We start from the raw sequence: 23,926 nt of genomic DNA on the forward strand, positions 1-23,926 counted from the left end.
GTGGGTAACATAGTATTGTATATAGCAAATTGGTATGGAAATAATATTAAAACTTAGCTTTTAATCTTATATTAAATTAAAAACTGTATATTACAAATTAAGGTGCCTAAAGTGATAGTGTCTGTGCAACCGTGCCCATAAAAAAAAAGGTTGTATTTGAGACGCCTCCTATTGTCCAAATATGAGCGGATTACAATCCTCTTTTATGTCTAAATATGGCCAGGTAATAATATTACCAAACACTAGCCATAGGACATCTCAGTATATGCACCAAAGCACTTTTTAGAGGTTATCTCATGCAGCTAAATCATTAATCCTATACTCATTTCCACCATTTATGAACAATTATCATTAGAGTGCGATTCATATAAATATAAGATATCTATTTCTCCAAAATCAGATATCTGTTGCATTGGCATATTTACAGGTCAGAAAGAACAATACATTGCATCTATGGGGTCCAGTATAGTGTATTGCCTATATTCTACCAAAATACTGCATATTAAATACTCTCATGATGCATTATAAATATGTCCTTATACTCATCTCATGTGTATTAGTCCTATACACTGATGCCTGTATATGCACTCTTGTGAGAAAGGCCCCCAGTCTTAAAAGAACTTCATGTCTGCATTCATCTGGGCCGCCTCAGTCCAACACCGTTCTCCCAACGCGTTTCATCTAATTAGGACTCATCAGGGGAGTTTATGGAGTTCAAATAGACATATGGCGCGCAAATATCGCCTTCTTTTTATGTAGTTGAGCACCACATTGTATCCTATCCATTTCCGGACGCCGGGTACCTCATTTCCGGTCCCGCCATATGTAATGGCCCATCTCCATCTACATGCCCCACTTCCTGGGCTCGGCTTACGGCCATTTACATCACATCCAGTCTCGGAGGTGAATGCCCCACTTCCTGGGCTCGGCTTACGGCCATTTACATCACATCCGGTCTCGGAGGTGCAACGTCATCATAGCGCCGTTCACATGACCCATAGTGTCCATGGTAACCCGACGCTGCATATCCTCCATCTAATCGCGCTCTCTACCGCTATCTCCCAATTGTATCAATAGACCTGTTGATCAATCATATTAAAAGCGGCTACATCCAGATTATATATAGAAATTTATTCAGACTTTTTCAATTTGCTGAATACCCTATTAATGGACACTTTGCATGGATTCCATAACCATCTTTACATTCACATTTAAAATAGATATGGGAAACGGACGTATCTACAGTATCCCTCACCCAGAGAAAAATATGAGGAAATCAAATACATATATTCAATTGGTAAATTATTACATATGTGGGAGTCAATTAGTAATCTGATATAATGTTGCATGCTAGGTAGCATAGTAACATAGTTATTAAGGTTGAAGGGAGACTTTAAGTCCATCTAGTTCAACCCATATCCTATCCTAACTTGCCCTAACATGTTGATCCAGAGGAAGGCAAAAAAAAACCTCTAAGCTCCACATTGTGGAAAAAAATTCCTTCCCGACTCCACATATGGCAATCAGACTAGTTCCCTGGATCAACGCAATATCAAGGAAACTAGTTTTTATAACCTGTAATATTATACTTTTCAAGAAAGGCAACTCCAGGATGCTGGCCTTCAGGGCAGAGTGGCAAAGAAAAAGCCATATCTGAGACTGGCTAATAAAAGGAAAAGATTAATATGGGCAAAAGAACACAGACAATGGACAGAGGAAGATTGGAAAAAAGTGTTATGGACAGACGAATCCAAGTTTGAGGTGTTTGGATCACACAGAAGAACATTTGTGAGACACAGAACAACTGAAAAGATGCTGGAAGAGTGCCTGACGCCATCTGTCAAGCATGGTGGAGGTAATGTGATGGTCTGCGGTTCCTTTGGTGTTGTTAAAGTGGGAGATTTGTACAAGGTAAAAGGGATTTTGAATAAGAAAGGCTATCACTCCATTTTGCAACACCATGCCATACCCTGTGGATAGCGCTTGATTGGAGCCAATTTCATCCTACAACAGGACAATGACCCAAAAGCACACCTCCAAATTATGCAACAACTGTTAGAATACCAGCTGCCTGCTTTTTCCCTATCTGTAATGAAGTGGCCAGCACAGTCAACAGATCTCAACCCCATTGAGCTGTTGTGGGAGTTGCTTGACCGTATGGTATGCAAAAAGTGCCCATCAAGCCAAACCAACTTGTGGGAGGGGCTTCTGGAAGCATGGGGTGAAATTTCTCCAGATTACCTCAGCAAATTAACTGCTAGAATGCCAAAGGTCAGTAATGCTGTAATTGCTGCAAAGGGAGCATTCTTTGTCGAAAGCAAAGTTTTAAGTAGAAAATTATTATTTCAAATAAAAATCTTTTTTTCGAACCTTGTCAATGTCTGGACTAGATTTTAAATTCATTTGCCAATTCATTTTATTACTAAAAGTTTTCATAGAAAACACAAAATTTAGAGCAGTAGTGTAAATGTTTTTTTGTGATACTGAATAATTCTCATATTTTTATTTATGTTAAGAGCATTAAAGGGGTTGTTCAAGTTTCTGATGAGTCTGCAGTCATTCTAAGTGACTGCAGACATTTGAATTCTCACAGTCTTCACTGCATGCTTTCAGTGTCAGGATTCTCTCAAGCCGGCAATTTGCACACGTGCGGTCACGTGCCAACAAGACATGTGCGTCCTCACTCAATGAAAATTAATTGAGCAAGGCCAGACATGTCTACTGGGAAGGTGGCCAGAAGAATGCAAATCGTACCCTTGTGCTAGGGAGAATCCTAAAAGTGTGCAGTGCATGCATTGGGAGAATTCAGAAGCCTGCAGTCATATAGCATGACTGCAGTCTTTCATCTCAAACCTGGATGCATCCTTTCATTATAAAATTAATCCATGTAGCATGCCAATCTTATCAGAATGTAATATATTCACTGTCAGGATTCAGCTCTGCTTGCTGGTTTCAGCAGTCATCACATGGCAACTTCAGTCATATGCAATTTTCATGCTTATGGTCACGTGACAACAAGGTTTTTTTCCTGCTTCTCTCAGTTTATGGCCGGGGTCACACTTGCGAGAAACAAAAGCATGTGGTATTGATGGACCTGTTGTTTTCTTGCCAAAGAAACATAATAAGATCAATGAGGTGGTTAGCTGCACACGCAATGGAGAAATAATAGATCACAATTACTTTCACATTTGAGTTAACACACACTTCACCAACTTGTTTTCACTTGTACAACATTACATTCCGAAGACTTGAAGAACAAGATGAATATATTGTGAAGCAAATAGGTATAAATAATTATCACACAAATGATGTTACAGAAATCAGAAAATGCACAACCTATCTGTGGGGAAATGATTTACCACCGAAATTTTGAAGTATGAGACTAGTGTCATCTTGTGGATTGATTTGAGCCACAAAGTCCTTCAAAGTGAAGCTGTTCTGGATGTAATGTACAATTTGCTCTTGAAAATTAGAACATGTCTTGCATTAAAGAACTGATTGGCCAGATATGTACAGAGTCAGGATGACCGGGCTGCGGGTGCCTGTTTCCCGGAACTGTCAAGGTTGCATGCCCTGTTTCCCGGGGGAAGGAATAGGGGAAAGGAGATGCCTCATTACCCAGGAATAGGGGACATATTTAGACAGGGAACCTGAGTGAAAAAACACGCAAAGCAGGAGTGAGTCCCCAGCTGTCAGCGTGTGAGCAGCAAGGGGGCAATGCATTACGCACCCGAAGTGCAGGCGCTGCAATGAACTGCAGCAGACAGACCCCATGGCCTAGAGGCAGGGGGCTATCTTAAAAGAAAGCGGGCACGAAAGCAGAGATTTTTGGCGCGGACAAGCAGCTCATAGGAGGCTGAGCAGGGTGCTCCATCCTTAGAGCACTGGCACCGCAAAGGACTGCCACTAAAGGTGGTACTGCCAGAGAGCAAGGCGCCGTATGCCCATTGATTGCCAGATAGCGAGGCGCAGTGCACTCCATGATCGTGAGTAGAGCGCACATGTGCAGTAGAGAGCCAGTTCATGCCACGTGTTCAGCTTTGCTAACCAATAAGGCACAGAAGAATGACAGAGGACCTTGGTACGGTCAGCAAGGTACTCCCTCAGCATCTTCCCAAACTTTGCACTCCTTGTGAGAGTCCCCCGAGCCTCAGGGCCAGGGCGATGGGAAGGTCTGAGAAAACTCTCCCAGGACTTTGCCAGTGATACACTGCCTCTGCTGGATTGGAGATGTGTCTCTCTCACCCGTCTCCTTGCTTTGCTAATAAACTGTGTCTGTCACCTCTGCTGCCAGCGTTTTCAGATGGAAATATTTTTAATAAGTCCTCAAGAAAGGCCCTCTGGTCCTCCAGCATTTTAGTAAACCTGTCTGCCTCTGGAATAAGAGATATAAAGTTGTCCTTGTAGCGTGGGTCTAAAAGTGTCACTAATCAGTATTGCCTGTCACCCAAAATTTTGAGAAAGCAAGGGTGATGGGAAAGGCAGTGCAAGACAGCTAATAGTCATTTCTTCAGTGTCCTCACCAAGAGCACGACTGACCATGCTCTCCTCCTCTTCCTTGTCCTCAGGCCTCCACAACTTTCGACTAACCTCAGTACTATAATTGTAAATACGTCATTGCAAATACATCATTGTAAATACACCCCTGTAGTTTTTATCTCCCCCACCTCATTGTAGATTGTAAGTTGTCACAAGCAGGATCTTTTTTTGGTTTAATTATTGTTATCGTTGTTACTTAGTGTAGATTGTAAGCTGTCATGAGCAGGGTAGTTTTATTTTGGTTTAATTATTGTATTATTGTTATTGTTGCTTCTTAGGATTGTTGTGTTTGAAACTGTAAGGCTATGTGCCCATGTTGCATGTTAAAACGCACACTGAAAACCGGACTCCTTCCCAGAAATCGCGCGTTTTTTTCCACGCGATTTCACCACGATTCTGTTCGCGATTTTGCCACGATTTTCTCAAGCACTTTCTGTTGTGAGTTCATTTTTCCCTTCACTATTGAGGTCTGATGAACTCCCTCCTCTGGTGAAGGAAGGTAGTGAGGCTGATTATCAGACACCTGGGCAGCTAGATGATGACTGGGTGGCTGGAATTGAGGACTGGATATAAGGCTGCCGACGCCCTTCTTCCTGGCTGGTGATTTTCCTGCTGGATTCTTGGAGACCAGTCTGATTCCTGCATCTCAAAGCTAAGTTTTTCTGCTCTGCTTTGTACTCTTCAGTTTGTTTTTGTTTTGCCTTGTTTTTTGGGAGTTCTGCCATCCCCGGTCGGGGGTGAGCTGAATTCCATTTTTGTCTCTGATCTTTTGCTCTGTCTTCAGAATATACCTGAGTGCTGATATAGTCTTTTGAAGCCTAGCGACTTCAGGGCCTGTTTTTTCTATCAGTCGGTTGGCTCATTTTTATAGGGTTTTTGCGGATGGCAGACAGTAGCTTTCCTATCCTGTCCTATGTAGTTAGCTTGGGCCCCATCATTTGCTCAACCTATCTTTCTATCTGTGTTAGTGTTTTCATCTTGCTTCACCATCATTATATGTTGGGGGCTGCCTATTGCTTTGGGGTCTGCTCTGGGGCAGTTTAGCTTTTCCCCTTTCTGTCTTTAGGTTATATAGTTCTCCGGCTGTGATCGAGGGGTCTAGGGCACCGTAGGAACCCCCCACGGCTACTGCTAGTTGTTGTGGATAGGTTCAGGGGTCTGCAATCCAATAGCTTCCAACCTCTCTGGTTTTTCTGGACTTAGCTGGTATTTTGTTTTTTCCTCCTTCGGTGACTCATCATAACAACTTTCCAAGTGATTTGAAGCATCGCTTGGAAAGTGATTGACAGGTTGGTCACACTTGTCAAACATAGTGTTTGACAAGTGTGAGCAGCTTTTTACTATTGAGGCCGCCTATGTGGCATCAATAGTAAAAGATAAAATGTTGAAAATGAGAAAAAAATAAAAAATCGGTGTATATTTACCTTCCGACGTCCCGCGCTGCCATCCCGGGCCTCAGCGTTCCCAGCAATGCCTTGCGAGACCTGTGATGACGTTGGTCTCGCGTTACTATAGACTATGTCATCACAGGACCTTGCCGCAAGGCATTACTGGGAATGCTTAGGCCGGGAATGCAGCGCGGGACGTCGGAAGGTAAATATACCCCGATTTTTTATTTTTTATTTTTTTTACAGTGGTATGGTACCCAGGGCCTCGAGGACAGTCTCCTCTCCTCCACACCGTTGGTACCAACCGCACATGAGATGCTTAACTTCCCGCATGGTGGGCATAGCCACATGCGGGAAGTAAGCGATTCTCATGCATTCCTATGGGTGCGGAATCGCGGAAATTCTTTGCGATTCCGCACAAAAGAATGATCATGCTGCGATTTTTTCCACGATGCGTTGCCGCCGCGGAAAAAAGCGCAGCATTAGCACAGCATGTGCGGAATGCCATAGGAATGCATGGGGTGCGTTCTGTACACGATTTTTAAACGCGGCAAAAATGCTTAAAAATCACATCGTGGGCACACAGCCTAAAACTGTAAATATGTTGGTGCTATATAAATAAATATAAATATTATTATTAGAACACAGATAAGCAGGATGGAGACGTTAATTATGGTTTCACGGCCACTCACCATCTTGGTGGATTCCTCAAGTTTTGGAGGATGGTACATGTGTCTAACATCCATGTCCACTACTGAGATCTTATGTGTGAAGTCAGAACTTGATACCGATGGCCTTGTTGATGCTGGTACTCACCAACTGCCCTCTTCTGCTCACAAGTCCTTTACAACATCTGCAGTATAGAGTTTCAATACGTGGGGACATCACACACCAGTCGGTGATCCAGAAGCTGGAAACGTGGCTGAAGCACAGCAAGGACGGATGAAGCTCTAGCTGACTTTCTAAAATGGGTACGCAGGGCATCGTACTTTCCCTAGCAGAGCCGGCAGCTCCGTGTCGCTTTTCATAAACCATTGAACAATGTGGCTAAGCACATGAGCCAGGCATGGCACATGTGTGAGCTTGCCTCACCTCAGAGCAGCCACCAGGTTCCGGCCATTGTCACACATGACCATGCCTGGATGTAGGTTCAGCGGTGTCAGCCACAGATCTGACTGCTCTTTCAGAGCTGTCCACAACTCTTCAGCATTGTGCGATTTGTCACCTAAGCATATAAGTTTCAACACAGCCTGTTACCGCTTGGATGAGGCAGTGCTGCAGTGCTTCCAGCTTGTGACTGATGTGCTACTTTCGGAGATGGAGGCTGAAGAGGAGGCAGAGGAGGAGGTGCAGGAGCTGTAGACTGTGGGTGCAACTGAGATTGACGAAGGGCCCACAATACTCGGGGTTGGGAGGACGTGCACATCCCAAGGTCAGACTGGGTCCCAGCTTCCACTATGATAACCCAGGGTGCCATCAGCGAGATGTAACATCTCTGCCCACAAGCACTTGTCCACGTATCTGTGGTTAGGTGGACTTTTCCAGTAACAGCATTGTGGAGGGCACGGGTAATGTTGTGGGACACGAGCCTGTGTAATGCCGAGATGGCACACCGGGACTAATAGTCCCTCATGTTCGGGGCCTTGGGGTGATCCTCGACACTGCCCTCTCTTTCAAGCTACATATCCATGTCCTTGCCTCCTCCTGCCCACTACAACTTAAAAACATTTCCCGGATCTGCACATTCCAAGAAACTGCAAAAACATTTGTGCACGCCCTAATCATCTCCCGACTCGACTATTGCAACCTTCTACTCTCTGGCCTCCCCTCTAGCATTCTTGCATCACTCCAATCTATCCTAAACTCTGCTGCCTGAGTAATACAACTGTCCCTCCATTATTCCCCAGCCTCTCCTCTCTGCCATTCCCTTCACTGCCTTCGTATTGCCCAGAGGCTACAGTTCAAACCCTAGCTGTGACATACAAAGCTTTCCACAACCTGTCTCCCCCATATATCTGTGACATGGTCTCCCAATGTCCGATTGGGTCATGGCTTCCTCTACGCTAACCCAGTGTGCTGTCAGTGAGATGTACATCCCTGCACACAAGCACTTGTCCACGTGTCCGTGGTTAGGTGCACTTTCCCAGTAAAAGCATTGTTGAGGGCCCGGGTACTGTTGTGGGACACGTTCTTGCTTGTATAATGCCGTGACAGCAGACCAGGAGAAATTGGGCCAGCTGGGAACCAAGTACCTTGTGACGGTCGCTGCCATCAGATTGTGGAAAGCTTCCATCTCCCACGAGCTTAAAAGGCAACATTTTGAGCGCAAGCAGACGAGAAATGTGTGAATGTAGAACTGTGGCCTCTGTGGCGTTGGCTGCGTATTTCCGTTTGCGTTCCGAGGACTGGGATATGGACAACTGAATGCTGCGCTGGGACAAGGATGTTGACGTGCTTGTTGGTGGTGCTAGTTGAGTTTGTGTGCAACTACAGATGCAGGGCAGGAGGCATCTTTGCATGTACCATGGACAGGGTATTGGCTTGCATGCACAACAGTGGAAAAAGCAGTGGTATCACCCGCAGACACTGTTCATGGCCAAACTGTTGTTTGGCCAACAAAGTCGGGTACTTTGCTCCCATGTGCCTGATCATGCTGGTGGTGGTTAGGCTGGTTGCTTTGCTACCCCTGCTGATGTGGGAATGGCTGGTGGTGCAAATGGCCTTTTTGGGGTTATCGGCAGAGTCTTTAAAAAACAACCAGACTGTTACGGGGACATTCAGTGTTTTCATCTCCCACACCACCTCCTCACCTCGATCCCTGTCTTTCGGTGTTCCCTAAAGCTAAGTTCTAGGACCTCTAATCTTCTCCATCTACACTTTCAGCCTGGGACAGCTCATGTAATGGCACGGTTTGCAATATCATCAGTACGCCGATGACACAAAGATCTACCTATTTGTACCTGACATCATCTCCTTACTGACCAAAATCATACGTCTTCCTGCTATTTCATCCTTCTTTTCTGCTCGCTTTCAAAAAGTGAACATAGACAAAACGGAATACATCATCTTTCAACCATCTCACGCTGAGTAGACATGAGAGCTGTGTATGCATCATTCGGTACCACTTTAGTAAGAGGGAAAGTTTGCCCAAGAGAAAATTAATTTCCAGACATTTACGGCCTTTTTTCAACATTGTTTGCAGCTGTGATCTTCATCTTTTTGGTGGGGATGTGGTAAAGTTCAAAATCGTCATCAATATCATCATCGTCCATATCTTGTAAAGAGGAAATCTGGTGTTTCCCAGGGTCGTGGTTATCTACGTTTAGTGGCATTCCTTTGACAGTGTTTACACTAGGATAAATAATTTTCGGCTGTGACATTGGATATTATTGGTAATATGTACGGGTGAAGTTGAAGAATCTTGTGCCATGGGTGTGTTGATAGTTACGGATGGTGCACTCCTCTTTAAACTTAGTTTTTCACGAGCCTCTCTGAGTTCGTTTGATTTTCCTCCAATACTGATCTGCTTTCTCTATTTCAGCATCTCACGAACATGTTGCACTTTGCCCTTTATACGCACACATGCGTCTGGCAACATAATTTTTACGGGCAGTTTTTATGCCGAGCTTCACATGCGTATCTGTTACACCGATCTTCTGACAGGCATGAAACACATTCTGGTAATTGGTGGTGGGCTGGCTAAATGACTAATCACTGTAGGCTGTATCCTGGATCTCATACCTCCCATAGCCACCGCTGTTATAAATCCTGTACGTTACCATTCCTGTCGTCACCATGCCCCTTTTCCTGATCACGTCATGCAATGATTTGGCCGCCATATTTTTACTAAAAACCTGCACCTTCCCAGCAGCAACTGTCTAGGAAACCACGTTACTGTTTTCCAAGCTGTTTATGATGCCCTTAAAAAAAAATACACACTATGTTGATATGTACTCCCCAGGGGAAAATGTTTGTCAGCCCATACACTTAGTGTATTGGCATTCCAAGTATAGGTGAACCGCTCCTTTGTAATGTGAAATTTTTTTTATGAAACCCTCCTCCACGTTTCTTCCAAGGGGGGTTGTGGTGCATCCAAATTAAGGCCAGGCCTTGCATTCACTTAATGGACAAACTTTGTGGCAATAAAAAAAAGAATAATGTAAACTTTTGTTTCATGTGGCCATCCAGTACGTGGTTTCAAAGGGTTATTGGGGTGCATGTAACCTTGGTGCAGGGCAGGCCTTGCATTCAATACATAAGCAAACAGTATGGGAGACACACTTTCTTCTAATAGGAACAATTTTGTCATGAGGCCCTCAAGTACATCTGCTGAAACAGTTATTGGTGTGCATTTAGCATTGGTGCTGGGCAGGCCTTGCATTCAGTGCATAAGCAAACAGTATGGGAGACACACTTTGTTCTAATGGGAACAATTTTGTCATGAGGGCCTCAAGTACGTCTGCTGAAACAATTATCAGGATGCATTAAACATTGGTGCAGGGAAGGCCTTGCATTCACTGCATAAGCAAACAATATGGGAGACACACTTTGTTCTAATGGGAACAATTTTGTCATGAGGCCCTCAAGTACATCTGCTGAAATGGTTATTGGGGTGCATGTAACATTGGTGCAGGGCAGGCTTTGCATTTAGTGCATAAGCAAACAGTATTGGAGACACACTTTGTTCTAATGGGAACAATTTTGTCATGAGGCCCTCAAGTACATCTGCTGAAACGGTTATTGGGGTGCATGTAACTTTTGGGCAGGCCAGGTATTGCATTCAATGCTTAAGAAAACAGTATTGGAGACACACTTTCTTCCAATAGGAACAATTTTGTCATAAGGCCCTCAAGTAAGTCTACTGAAACAGTTATTGGGGTGCATGTAACATTAGTGCAGGGCAGGCCTTGCATTCAATGCATAAGCAAACAGTATGGGAGACACACTTTCTTCTAATGGGAACAATTTTGTCATCAGGCCCTCAAGTACATCTACTGAAACAGTTGTGTGCATGTAACATTGGTGCAGGGCAGGCCTTGCATTCAATGCATAAGCAAACAGTATGGGAGACACACTTTCTTCTAATGGGAACATTTTTGTCATGAAACCCTCAAGTACGTCTGCTGAAACGGTTATTGGGGTGCATGTAACATTGGTGCAGGGCATTCAGTGCATAAGCAAACAGTATGTTTGTTCTAATGGGAACAATTTTGTCGTGAGGCCCTCAAGTACACCTGCTGAAACAGTTATTGGGGTGCATGTAACTTTTGGGCAGGCCAGGCCTTGCATTCAATGCAACATCTTTTCAGGAGGCCCTCCTGTACGTGAAAGGGGTATTGGGGTGCATCCTAATTTTTGGCAGCCCAGCCACTCACTGAATATTCATTAACAGTATAGGAGACCCACTGTTTAATAATGGCCCTTTAAGAAGATTAATGCTTCTTGATACCCCTCTAAAAATAGGCTCTGTGACTTTAAGAGTCCCTCCTTCATAAATGAAACAAGATGTGTCTGCTTATGTGTCACACAACACATCGCCAGCTAGGGTTGTTAAATGTTACAATGACATTACCAGTGAATACATTTGTATTGGTTGAAAGCAAAGTTGAAAAACACATCAAAAACGCTGCGTGTGAACATAGCCCAAGTGGTGGAGGAACTTTTTTGTTTGGGGTTAGTCATTACCTTATATACAAGTCATTACCCTGGAAAGGATGTACCTTAACATATTTCCCAGCAAAATCCATTTTGGTTTTGTTTTTGTATGTTTTTTGGTGCGCCTGTAAAAATGGAGTGAAACTCTGACAACATTGTTTACAGCTGTGACCTAGGTGTCAAAAATGCTTCCAGGGGCAGTTGCCATGATGTTCCTGTGTCATTTGAGCAGTGTTTCTATAATTTTCAGACGTTTTTAGACCTTAAAAGGACCCCCGGGGGATCGCCGTAAAAATGCTCGTGTCTCCCATAGACTTACATTGGGCTCGTTCTGTCCGAGTACCCGAGTATTACAAATTGCTCGACCTGAGCAATGAGCACCCAAGCATTTTAGTGCTCGCCCATCACTATCTGTAAACAATCATCAACATAAACACTTGAAATAGATCACTCTGTATGTAATGACTCTATATAATATGTGAGCTTCACTTTTTGTATTGAAGATCTGAAATAAATTAACTTTTTGATGATATTTTAATTTTGTGAGAAGAACCTGTAAATCCCTGAATTACATAAAGGCAGTGGCAGAAATATAAAGTGCAACATTGCATAAGTATAGACAACATATAGGTATAGGTAAATAGACAGTGCATGCAGGAGAGATAAAGCATGGCAGTGTCCAATAAAGATTATATTACATTACCTCTGGTATAGGATATAGGACATAGGCTGAGGGTTTGTCAGGTGTTCCCCAGCACCGACGCGTGTTTCAATAACACTTCCTTTGGGGACCCCTTCTATGGGCATTGGCTTTATTATACTTCTGCACACATGCCTGCGAGTTACTGATACTGCCACACTTAAATGTGAGCCAGAACAATAAACTGCGGTAATCTCAATGAGGTCACCACAGTTCATCAGGCCGCTCACAGTGAAGTGTGAGAACATAGCTTCAATGATCGGCAGTAAGCCCTATGACGTCACCACTCATTCTCCCATGGTTATCAGCCTGGGCGGTCGCATCATGGCAGTGTCCAAGTTGTAAACCACATAACACATAGATAGATTATGGAGTGGGACATCTTCACTTAGGACAGGAAAGGGATATGGTTGTTGTTATTTTTCTTTTTTTTTACAAGGGCTTCAATGGAACAGGCGTAAAGTGAGTATATCTTTGCTTTTTATTTTTTATTCCAAATAAACGAGTCTGTGTCTTTCTTTCAAATAAAGGATTTTATTCTTGCTGTTTTATTTACAATCTAACTGTGGGGTTAGTAATGGAGAGGCATCTGGTAGACGACTCTCCATTACTAAACTGTGGGCTTGATGTCAGCATCCTTATAACAGATGATATCAATCCCACAACCATTACCCCACTTGTCACTACCACAGAGCAAGTGGGAAGAGCCAAGTAAAATGCCAGAATTTGCTAATCTACTTGATACGCCTTTTCTGAGGCGACTGCAGGCCGCTATTTTTAGGCTGAGGGAGCAGTAATCAATTTTCCCTTACCACCCTGAGAATACCAGCCCCAGGTGTCTCTTTTAGCTTGGCTGGTTTTCAAAAATGGGGGGACCCCACAAATTTTTTTATTATTATTTATTTAAATAAGGAAAAAAACGGCATGGGGACCCTTCTATTCTTGATAACCAGTCATGATAAAGTTGACAGCTAAAGGTTGAAACCCGCAGCTGTCAGTTTTGCCAGTGCTGGTTATAAAAAGTATTACAGATCCCATGTCAATTTTTTTATTTACATATTTATTTATAGCACAGGCGCCGGCTGAGGAATACTGCCATCAGCGGTGCCTGCTGTCGTTGTTGTCAGCCACAGCAGGCGTAGGCTGATGGGAGTAGTACTCTCTCATCTGCCAACACCTGTGACTGGTGGTAAACTTTATACCACCAGTAACAGCTGCTGGCTCACATTGTCATCTAACAGCGTGGGAACTGCAACTCTCTGACTGGAGAGAATAATCTTACTGTCGATCAGAGCCTGTGTTTGCCACACTGTCATCTGAATGGTGTCCAGGTTTGGGTTCGGGTACCGTTCTTGTACCCAAACCAAGCCTTTTTTTAGGTGAACCCGCCGGACATGAACATCCACAGATTCGCCAATCACTACCAGTAAAGGCTAAGCAAACAGCTGTGAGCTGTTACTAAAAGATTGGGAATCTTTTGGGATATTATCCCTTTTCCAAGATTATTAACATGAGTCCCCAGCCATGGGCTTTCCCTCTGCTGGTTATAAAAATTACACAGGAGCCCACGGATTTTTTATTTTTAATTCCGGGATGTGTCTCGCTGATGACATGTGTGCAGCACACATTTTGTCTATGCTGCGCAAAAAGTGTTTTTCACAAGGACACCCATTGAATACAATGGGTGTGCATGTGTCCATATTTGCAGTCCTTAAAATATGGGCCGCATATGGACACAAAAAATGGACATGTAAAGGGGGACTAAAAAAGAAATGAGCATAGGCAACCATCTAAATTATTGTTTCAGGGAAAAATTCTGTTTAAATGTATACAACCAGCTTAACAGTATAAATTTACAAAAATAAAAAGGGGAAAATACCACAGCTCTAGCTATTCCTTGTTTTTAGTTTATACATAAGAGCTAAGTTCCTATTCATGTTTTTGGCAAAATGCTTGGTGCATCCAATTCCAGTATGCTTCAGTGATTATTTCCATGGGCATGTTTTGTAGACAAACCATCTTTGCTCATTGATTTCCTCTTGGCAGAGCATTAAAGCTACTAAATCCAACCCCAAAAAAGAAAAACTGGGGCATAAACAATAAAAACTGATAGAGCTTGTATCTGAGGTGCAGGGTAAAACATTTAAAGAGGACCTTTCACTAATTTTTCACTTTGAACAGGACATAATACTGGCTGCAGAGTGGAATAAAAATGTTTTTCTTCTTCTTCGTATTATTATTATTTTGCCTGCATGTTATAAAGATATTAGCAATCAAATTATTTGGGACCTTATGAGCTAACATTTGTTAAGTCCAAGTGGGTGATATTAGATAGTTTTACTTCATCTCTATTTATGATGCTGACCAGGGCCGGCCCGAGAGATTACGGCGCCCTAGGCGAAACTATTTTCTTGAGCCCCTACTATTCTTGGCAGTAGATGAAAACTTGGGATATAAATTTAGGAGCAAAATAAACCACAACAACAATGATTAATTAACTCTCTCCTAACTCTTTAATCTTCTGAGAAGTTGTATAGGATTTTTTATAATTTTTTCTATTTTTTCTCTGGCGCCCCCTTTGGGTCGGCGCCCTAGGCAGCCGCCTAGTTCACCTATACGTTCGGGCCGGCCCTGATGCTGACCAAAAATAAGCAGGCAGTAATGCAAAAGAAAGACCACCGATACTGCCCATATATATTAGGTTTTTCACTGTGTGACACGTAGTGATACAGCTCTGATCTATTGGTCTGACCTCCTGCATAATTATGAAATGCTGGGAGATTAGAGCACAGTTGTAACATTTTTCCGGTAAAGTCTCTGTGGGGAGTAGCAGCACAGCTGAGTTTATCTGTGTCATATTAGAAACTTTTCTATCAGCTCTCCTCCTATGCTATCACTGTCATCTCTGCTATGATGCCCATTTCCCAACACTGTTTGTCTCGAGAAGAATTACAATTATGTCTGTTGTGCTAAAGACAGCTTGTAATGGCTGTACAATGGGAGCACAACAAGCTACACTTGTGTGAGATGTAATGACAGCTTGTTCTGCTCTCACTGCAGAGGGATTACAAGATGCTGTGAGCACAGCAGACATAAGTGTGACTCATCTCTGGACAGATATGTTGGGGGAGATGCAGTACAGCATAGCTAATAGTGCTATGAGAGGATGAGAGCTGATAGAAGGATTTGTAACACAGCTAAACTCAGCTGCACTTTTTAAGCATGCAGGGGGTTAGTGTGTGAGATGTAAGGATATAGTTCTGATGATCTCCTTGTCTGACAAGCCTAAGCTATTGTGCGTGTGTTGGGGGGGTTATTTTTTTTGCTGTGTTGCTGCCTACTTATTCTGCTTATCATTGAGCGACTCATATAAGAAGAAAAAGTACATGTCCCAGTGAAACATATCTCATAACACCTACTGGGAATTGGCAAAAGTTAACTCATTAGGACCCAAGTACTTTGATCGCTATCATTGCTGCAACAGAAAGGCAATATTACATGTGACCAGTTCACCATGAAAAATATGGTGAAAGGTCCTCTTTGAGATGGTTGAAAGGAGATCTTCCATTCTTTAGCAAGGAACTTCTAACATTGTATGGACTGACATTGTTATTTTCTGGACTGCTATATCCTTTGGTTGATGACATAGGTTACAGATGAACCTGTTACAGCAGAAATACCACCTCATAACTAAAACTAGCTATTTGCTATGTAAATGTCGCTAAATGCTAGGTCAGGGAATGATTTACATTTATAGTGCTGCAAACTGCCAATAGTGTGATGCTGCTAGGTAGTATTATGCCTCTTAGGGCTAATTCCCACTTGCGATGAAATCGGACAAATGCAATCCGATTTTAAATCAGATTGCATTCGGACCAATGTTTTTCTATCGTTGTGTGTTCATCTGCATTTTTTTTCCAGCTCAGATCGGATCACGATAGGACCGGAAAATGCTTGTAGCATGCTGTGATTGTAATCACAATAGAAGTCAAAGGGTGCAAGAAAAAAATAGCACAGCACTCAGACAATGCGAGAGCTGTCCGATTTTTACGCACCGATCTCCTTGGAAAAGCCGGCAATTCATGTGTCACGTACAGTAAAATCACAGCGTGACAGGTTAGAATAGAATAGATAAAATAGATATATACACATAGGATAGGTAGATATCTAGATGTCAGTGACACACACATATATGTACAGTGGGGGAAATAAGTAATTGATCTCTTGTTGATTTTGTAAGTTTGACCACTGACAAAGACATGTTTTAACCAGCTATAGTACTTTTGCAATCAATGAAGAAAAAAGTCAACACTGAAGAGTTAGGAGTGGACCACTAATGATCAAACATTGATGGCCTGTCTCAAGGATATGCTATGAATATGACAGTTCCAGAAAAACATTTTCATATGAGTAATGAGTGCAGCAAATCATGAATATTTATTGTTCTCCATCTCAATTAAATCTGATTTTCTCTTCCGTTGACCGCCAATTCAACTTTGGCACCCTTTATGATCTGATCACTTATGACATTATCGCTTCACACATGGGAATAGAGAAACAGGTTCAAATGGAAACACAGACTCCAAAGTAACATCTGCTAAAATGGGGCATTAGTTCTCTCCAAAGTAATGTTTCATCCTATACCCTCAGCCCCAGGATCCAGTTACTAATTCCGATCTTCAGCTCATGGCAGAATTGTTTCATAACACGTTCTTGCCTATTATTGAAAATTTATTTCAGGTATAAAAATGTTCCCAAATGTTTGACTCCTTAATATTAATAAACTTTATTATATTGACATTCTCAACGCAACTCACCAGCACTGCTGATCTAAGACAACCATTCTATTGCTCTTAAAAGTGTCACAAACCTAGAAATTCAATAGAGTTCCAGACACAATAAGCTACACTAAGGCTATGTTCACACGTTGCGGAATTGCCGCGGAGATTTCCGCCGGAATTCCATTCCGCGGGAAATATGCGAGAAAACCGCATTTTAATTCCCGCCTATTTCCCGCAGAAAAACTAGCGATTTGCAAGCGTAATTAGCTTGCAGAATGCTAGCGTTTTCCAAGCTATCTGTAGCATCGCTAGGAAAACTGATTGACAGGATGGTCACAATCGTCAAACATAGTGTTTGACTAGTGCGACCAACTTTTTACTATTGAGGCTGCCTATGCAGCATCAGTAGTAAAAAGATCTAATGTTAAAAATAATAAAAAAAAATAAAAAATGGTGTTTTCCTCACCTTCCGCGTCCCGCACAGCGTTCCCGATCATCGCGATGCTCCCGGCAGGTCCCGTTCCCAGTGATGCATTGCGGCAATGACCTTTGACGTCGTGGTCTTGCGAGATCGCTACGGTATCGCGAGACCGCGACGTCATCAAAGGTCATTGCCGCAATGCATCACTGGGAACGGGACCTGCCGGGAGCATCGCTGAGGCTTGGTGACGCTGCGAGGGACATCGGAAGGTGAGAATATGATGATTTTTTTTATTTTAATTCTATTTTTTACAGGGATATGGTACCCAGAGCCTGGAGGAGAATCTCCTCTCCTCCAGCCCGTGGGTACCATCCGCACATGTTCTGCTTACTTTTCGCATGGTGTGCACAGCTACATGCGGAAAGTAAGCAGAACAATGCATTCCTATGTGTGCGGAATCACCGCGATTCCGCAAAATTAATGAGCATGCTGCGTATTTTTCCGCGATGTGATTCCACTGCGGAAAAATCCGCAGCATTAGCACAGCATTGCGGAATCCCATAGGATTGCATGGGATGCTTTTTTTGCGTTTTCGCAGCAAAATCGCACAAAAACGCAAAAAAAAATGCTACATGTGAAAACAGCCTAATACTGCAAACCACAGAGCTACCGTAACAATGCCAGCGAAATTATCCTTAAAAGTGCCAGGCACTAATAACAGTGCCAAATAACAGTACCAAACACAGTTTCCTTTAGCTGTGATAGCAATAATATTAAAGGGGTTGTTTGGTGACTGCAGACTTATGAACTGTCACATTGCATGCACTGCCCGCTGTGTGGATTCTGGGGTGCCGGCGTCAGAAATGGCGGGCGCGTGACCACAAGTATGTCAGTAACATATATGTGTTACGTGCTGACTAGATGGGTGAAGCCTTTCTCAGTGCTAGTATATTAAGCGAGGCCAGAAACAGTCTAGTCGGAATGTGACCAGGAGTATCCACATTACATACTTGCAGTCACATGACCTCCCGCTTTCGGTATTGGAGAATTATCAAAGCATTATCAGAGCAAGCATGGCGTGCGATGTGATGATTCACAAGTTCGCAGTCACATTCAGCTCAAGACCAGACTACCCCTTTAACATAACAGCGCCAACCACAGTGTTCCCATAACCATGACCATCACATTGCTCCCACAGGGCTTTGTTTATATGTTTCAGTAATATAGTATTTTCTTGACACTACACTGTGGATAAAATTCAGTGTTTTCACAAAGCTGCTGCATTTTTCCACAATTTTGAAAACACAGCTTTAAAAAAATCAGTCACGATATGACTGACATGGTATACCTACTAGTGATGAGAAGAATTGAGCGGATTTGTTCCGATTCGGTCGCCAAATCTGAATTTGCCATGTTCGTGCCATAGTGGTACCCTATTCGTGCCGAATGTATGTTTGATGATCGGTTCCGAACATATTTGGTAATTGACTCCAGTGACATTCGGCTGTGTTCGACAAATATTGCAAAAACAATATTCGCTGCTGATCGTGTTCGAAACAAATCCAAACAAATTAGCTCAACTCTAGTGATGAGCAAACTGGGATAAGGTGTTATCCGAGCATGCTGTGTGTGGCCTACTTTGCATTGCACTTCAATGACAGCTAAAAAGCAGTTAGAGAATTGTAGACACAAGTGATAGAGGGCTATTCATTGGGTCACACTTGCGAATGTGATGCGAGAAACTCGCACGAGTCTCGCACATCAATACCCGGCGCTGCCGCCGGCACTCGGGACCGGAGTGTGCGGCTGCATGTATTTCTATGCAGCCGCACACTCCGGTCCCAAGTGCCGGCGGCAGGTATTTATGAGAGAGACTTTCGCAAGTTTCTCTCATCACACTCGCAAGTGTGACCCCGACCTTTAGTTTACACTCTGCATGCAGTCTGAATTCATATTTGCTATGTGCAGATGGAGTATTATAGGATAGTTAAAAATAACAATTTTTTTAAGTGGAAGCCACTCCTATGGGTATGTGCACACTGAATTTTTTGCGGAGTTGTTGGAGCAGAAACTTTCCAAATTCTAATAAAAAACAAAACTCCTCAAAAACTTGTGACCCAATTCATCAAAGCTTTCACACCAGAATTGTATCATAAAAGCTTTGAAAAGCTGCAAAATTCAGGTGCAACTTGGACTTGTACCAAAACTTTGCAATATATGGCATTTTCACTCCAAACAGCGCTGAGATCTCATCTCCAGAGATCTTGGTGCTGATATCTTCATCTGCGCATGCACCTCCCCGGCAGCCATTTTACCAGAGTCTACCGCACAGTAAAGCCTTGTAAGTGTGGGGGCTCCGGACTTTCACAAAATGACAGCAGAGCCCCCACACCACCGAACACCCGCAGCGGCGCACATTGGAACACGCCCTCATCTCAGCCTGCGGCCTGCAGCAACACTCCACTCCTGCGTCCTCCAGAATCGACCCTGGGACCCTGCTCCACCACGGCCGGTAAGGTATATTCACATTATGAAATGCACCCCCATCTTCCCCCCCCAAATTTGGGGGAAAGAAGTGTGTCTTATAATCCGTGAAAATACGGTATATAAATATTAATATAATAGGTGATCCCTATACATTTACAAACTTTTCTTTTGCCCCATTAGTTGATATTTTTGGCATTAAATGTGTAGTTTCAATGTGACGTTCATGATTTGTGTATTACGAACAAAGTCAAAAGATCTTCTTTTTATATGTTTTGTACTTTTTTTTGGTGAATTTTGGCACCAAAAGTCGCATGTCTCACAAATGTTGCAAAAGCTGCACCAAAATACTGCCATACCCAAAAGTACATCAGGGGAGAGGTAACTTGGGTAGAGTTGTATCAAATTTGAAGACGCTTTAAAAAGTTGCAATTGATGAATAAGGTGAAAACATCTGGAATCACCAAACACTGCCTATAAAGTAATAAAAGCAACAAGAAACAGGCAAACGCAGATGAAATAGACTCCATAAAAGGCGCAAATAGAATAACGAATTGGGTGCAAACAAAAATAAGGAGCAAAATACACAAAACTACAGGAAAAAACAAACAGCAATGAGGAATCGGGGCTTTGTGTGCATAGACCCATTGGGGAGTTTTTGGAAAAGTTTTTTGATCTGGAAACATTTTTTTTGCATCTTTTTGCTTGGTCATTGCTTGCTTTGGAGTGGGTTTCATGAAAAAAGTGATATGTACTTTTTTCTCCACCAAGCATTTTTTAGAGTATTAGTATAGACTGCATCAACCCATACCTGTGACATTTATAAATCATGATAATGACATTTATTTTTACTCTGATATTAATTACTATTCTATTAGAATGTATTAACTTATGTAAAAATAGTTAAGAATATTAGGTTTATGAAAACTAGAAAAAGTGTGATATATATAAATGATGAACATAAGCTACTATTACAGTGATACAGTTATACTACAAAATACACCATAAAGCAATTGTCATATATTAAACCTTCATATCAGTGAAATAAAATTCTACATTGACTAAAGAAATAACTCACAAAAAAATCAGTAATAAGTTTTAGGAGAAAAAAACAAAAACACACGCAAACTGAGATCTAGTAGTTTTTAAAGCCAGTCATTTTATAAAGCTACATTTATAATGGAAATGTGAAGTCTGGGCGCACATGTGGATACACGTTGATGAATGGTGGTCTGAAGAATACAGATGTATCAGTGGAATTACAAAAACAGGGACATACCTTTTGAGATCCAGAAGATGAGCCCTTTAAAGATGTGCGTTTGAAGGACCCACTCATCCTTCTTAAAGAACCCGATAACTTTCTTCCTCTGGGTCCAGTGGGTCTTTTACCCCCTTGTCCTTTCCCCTCCATTTGTAATATATCAGCACCAGGCCATTAAGGAGAACTTTATTTTCATGTGCATCGCCTGAGCCACAGTTCAATGGTCAGGCATCTCGGAAGAGTGGGAAAACGCATATAAGACTAAAGTATGTGACATCACTTTTATGTAGAAAAGTCCCAAAATATAAAAGCTTTTGTAGTCATAGCTAGGAGGGAATAAGCTATCATGGAGAGGGAACATAACTGAGCAACACATGGGTACAGGCTGCCGCATCCCATCCCCCTTGCTACAGCCTCTATAATCAGGCTTAATGCACGCAGATCTAGCAAGCTATGGTTTTTAATGGATGGAGATTTAATAAATGGTGATTGAAGGTAAATCTACTTTGTGAAGCATCAGCCCAAAAAGTTGTTTTTTTTTTCCAATGCAAAACATAGGTCAATCATTCTGGTATCACTGTAAAAAGAGCAGATGGTCTGCGGGCCAGGAGCTAGGAGCCTGCACAGTGAAATGTCAGGAGCAGCTTGTGAAGCAAAAGTGCCTACAGCAGATCTACAGATAAGGACAAGATCTGGATCATAAAAACAAGAGTGGGTTTAGCTTAATGCTGCTGAGCACAAAAGAGCAACACAGTCTGCGGAGTCCATCCATGAAAACGATATCCTACACATGTATATTCCCAGAGTGCACAGACAGCAGAAATCCCCGCCATGAGGAGCTTACAACCTTATTTATATCCTTTGTATCCAAATATCTGCTGCAGTCCTATATAACGCCAGGTGTTTCTCGACAACTAACTTAGGAAGGTTTTATTTAACCAATGCTGAAATCTGTACAAAGTGTACACTATAATAATATCCTGTATGACCAATAGCTAACATGAATATGTACACTACTATTATTTTATCACTGTGGTAGTATATAAATAAAGGGCCTGAGTTATCATTTGTGATTTATCGAAGTCACTTTTCTGTTCTTACCCTGCCAACGTTTGTGTATTTCTGTGCAGCTGCACACTCCCGAGTGCTGGCGGCTGTGCCGGATATTGATGCGAGTGTCTCGCATCACACTCGCAAGTGTGACCCCGGCCTAATGCAGGTGTCTGGATGCAACACACAGATAGCGCAAGGCAGGAGCAGTCACTGATCGATATATTTCTGTTTAAATGCCATAGTAAATTTACAGTAATTGAATGTACGGTAACTCTGATCAATTAGTGATAATAGCAAAGCAAGACAACAACGAAAGAAATAAAAATAAGCTTGGCATAGCAAATAAAGTCTTTCATTATGTAGTGTTAATGCTCCATTAATAAAGGTGGTGCACCCATTCGGGGCGAGTTATCACGTAAGTTCTCTCTGCATCTCTGACCCTAGTCCACTAGGGCGCAAGTTTCTCCAGATGTAGTCTATTAAAGCGCGTTGAGTCACCCATGCCCCAGCTGGCCTCCTTCCAACCTGTTGCCCTAGTCCAAGCTGACCCTAGTACCTTGGGTTATAACTGGAAGTGACTGCCCTGCTTACTTACACTGTCCCTCCACAATTGCAGGCATGCCTCTCCTGTCGCAGTCTCCTCGTGTGCCTTCTCGGCTTCACTGTCGACTGAAGTCTCTTGAGCTTGGTGCAGAAAGGACTAGCCTTTGGCTCTTGACAGTCAAAGTCTGGTCTCTTAAGTTTGACCGACGTGGGGTGCCGATCATGGTTCTGACCAGCGCAGATGAAGCTGAGAGTCCTCCTGAACAGAATCCACGCTTAGCTATGGTGACTGACACCTTGGTGGCATAGACTTCCCTCTGAGGCCTGTCATGCTGGTCTCGGGGACATCCCTGCAGCGCGTCCGCTCCGCTCTCGTCTCTGTCCCCAAATCTGCCTTCCATTTGTCTCTCAGTCCTTTTAAATTCAGGAACTCTGGGATGCCCTTTACCAGATCAGATACAGCGTCCGAACTAGCTCCCACTGCAAATCTTCTAGAGCAAATTGGTTCCATCTCGTTTCCCCCAAATGTCAAAGGGTACCCAAACTTTTGCATTGGCCCATTTTCCTTTGTGTAATTTTTAAAATGTAAAAAATAACAATTTTTTTTATTCCCTAAAATAGAAAGGAAATATGTCATCTTTAACTTCAGCCCTTTTATAGACCATTTCATCTCCAAGTTGCTTAACTGTTCACAACAACATTAGTGATGGGTGAGTGGGAATTCCCTAACAAACATGCATTCCACACATGTAATCAGCCTGTCTAGCAGTTGTAATTCGTACAGCTGAGACGATGAAAACTAAATCTCCAATCACGCCAAAATACTCGGAGACTACCTGAGCATGCTTGGGGAAACCCGAGCAACGAGTATACTCGCTCATCACTAAACAACATTAATTTTGACCATGGGTGCCAAAACTTTTACATACCACTGTATATACCATATATGTAGAGCAATTTGGCCATCATACTTAATATATGTGGGGCAATCATACTATATATATGGGTCAGTGGGGGACATAGTATCATTAATAATGAGCTGTGGGGACCATCATGCTACATACAAAGGGTTGTAGAGACATCATACTATTTGTAGGAAGC

The 23,926-nt window shown here is 42.7% G+C and overlaps 1 protein-coding gene across 1 annotated transcript in view; it reads right to left on the bottom strand.

The window, feature by feature from the left end:
- The window catches only part of TRPM1 (transient receptor potential cation channel subfamily M member 1), a 337,343-nt gene extending 315,964 nt beyond the window's left edge, over positions 1-21,379 (bottom strand). Inside the window, exon 1 of the mRNA XM_073586898.1 lies at positions 21,248-21,379. Coding sequence (XP_073442999.1) covers positions 21,248-21,379 — 132 coding nt within the window. The remainder of the gene's footprint in view (positions 1-21,247) is intronic.
- Between the last annotated feature and the right edge of the window lie 2,547 nt (positions 21,380-23,926).

Source organism: Dendrobates tinctorius, unplaced genomic scaffold, assembly GCF_039654945.1.
Source record: "Dendrobates tinctorius isolate UK_male_01 unplaced genomic scaffold, ASM3965494v1 ptg000097l, whole genome shotgun sequence".
Classification (NCBI taxonomy): Eukaryota; Metazoa; Chordata; class Amphibia; order Anura; family Dendrobatidae; genus Dendrobates; species Dendrobates tinctorius.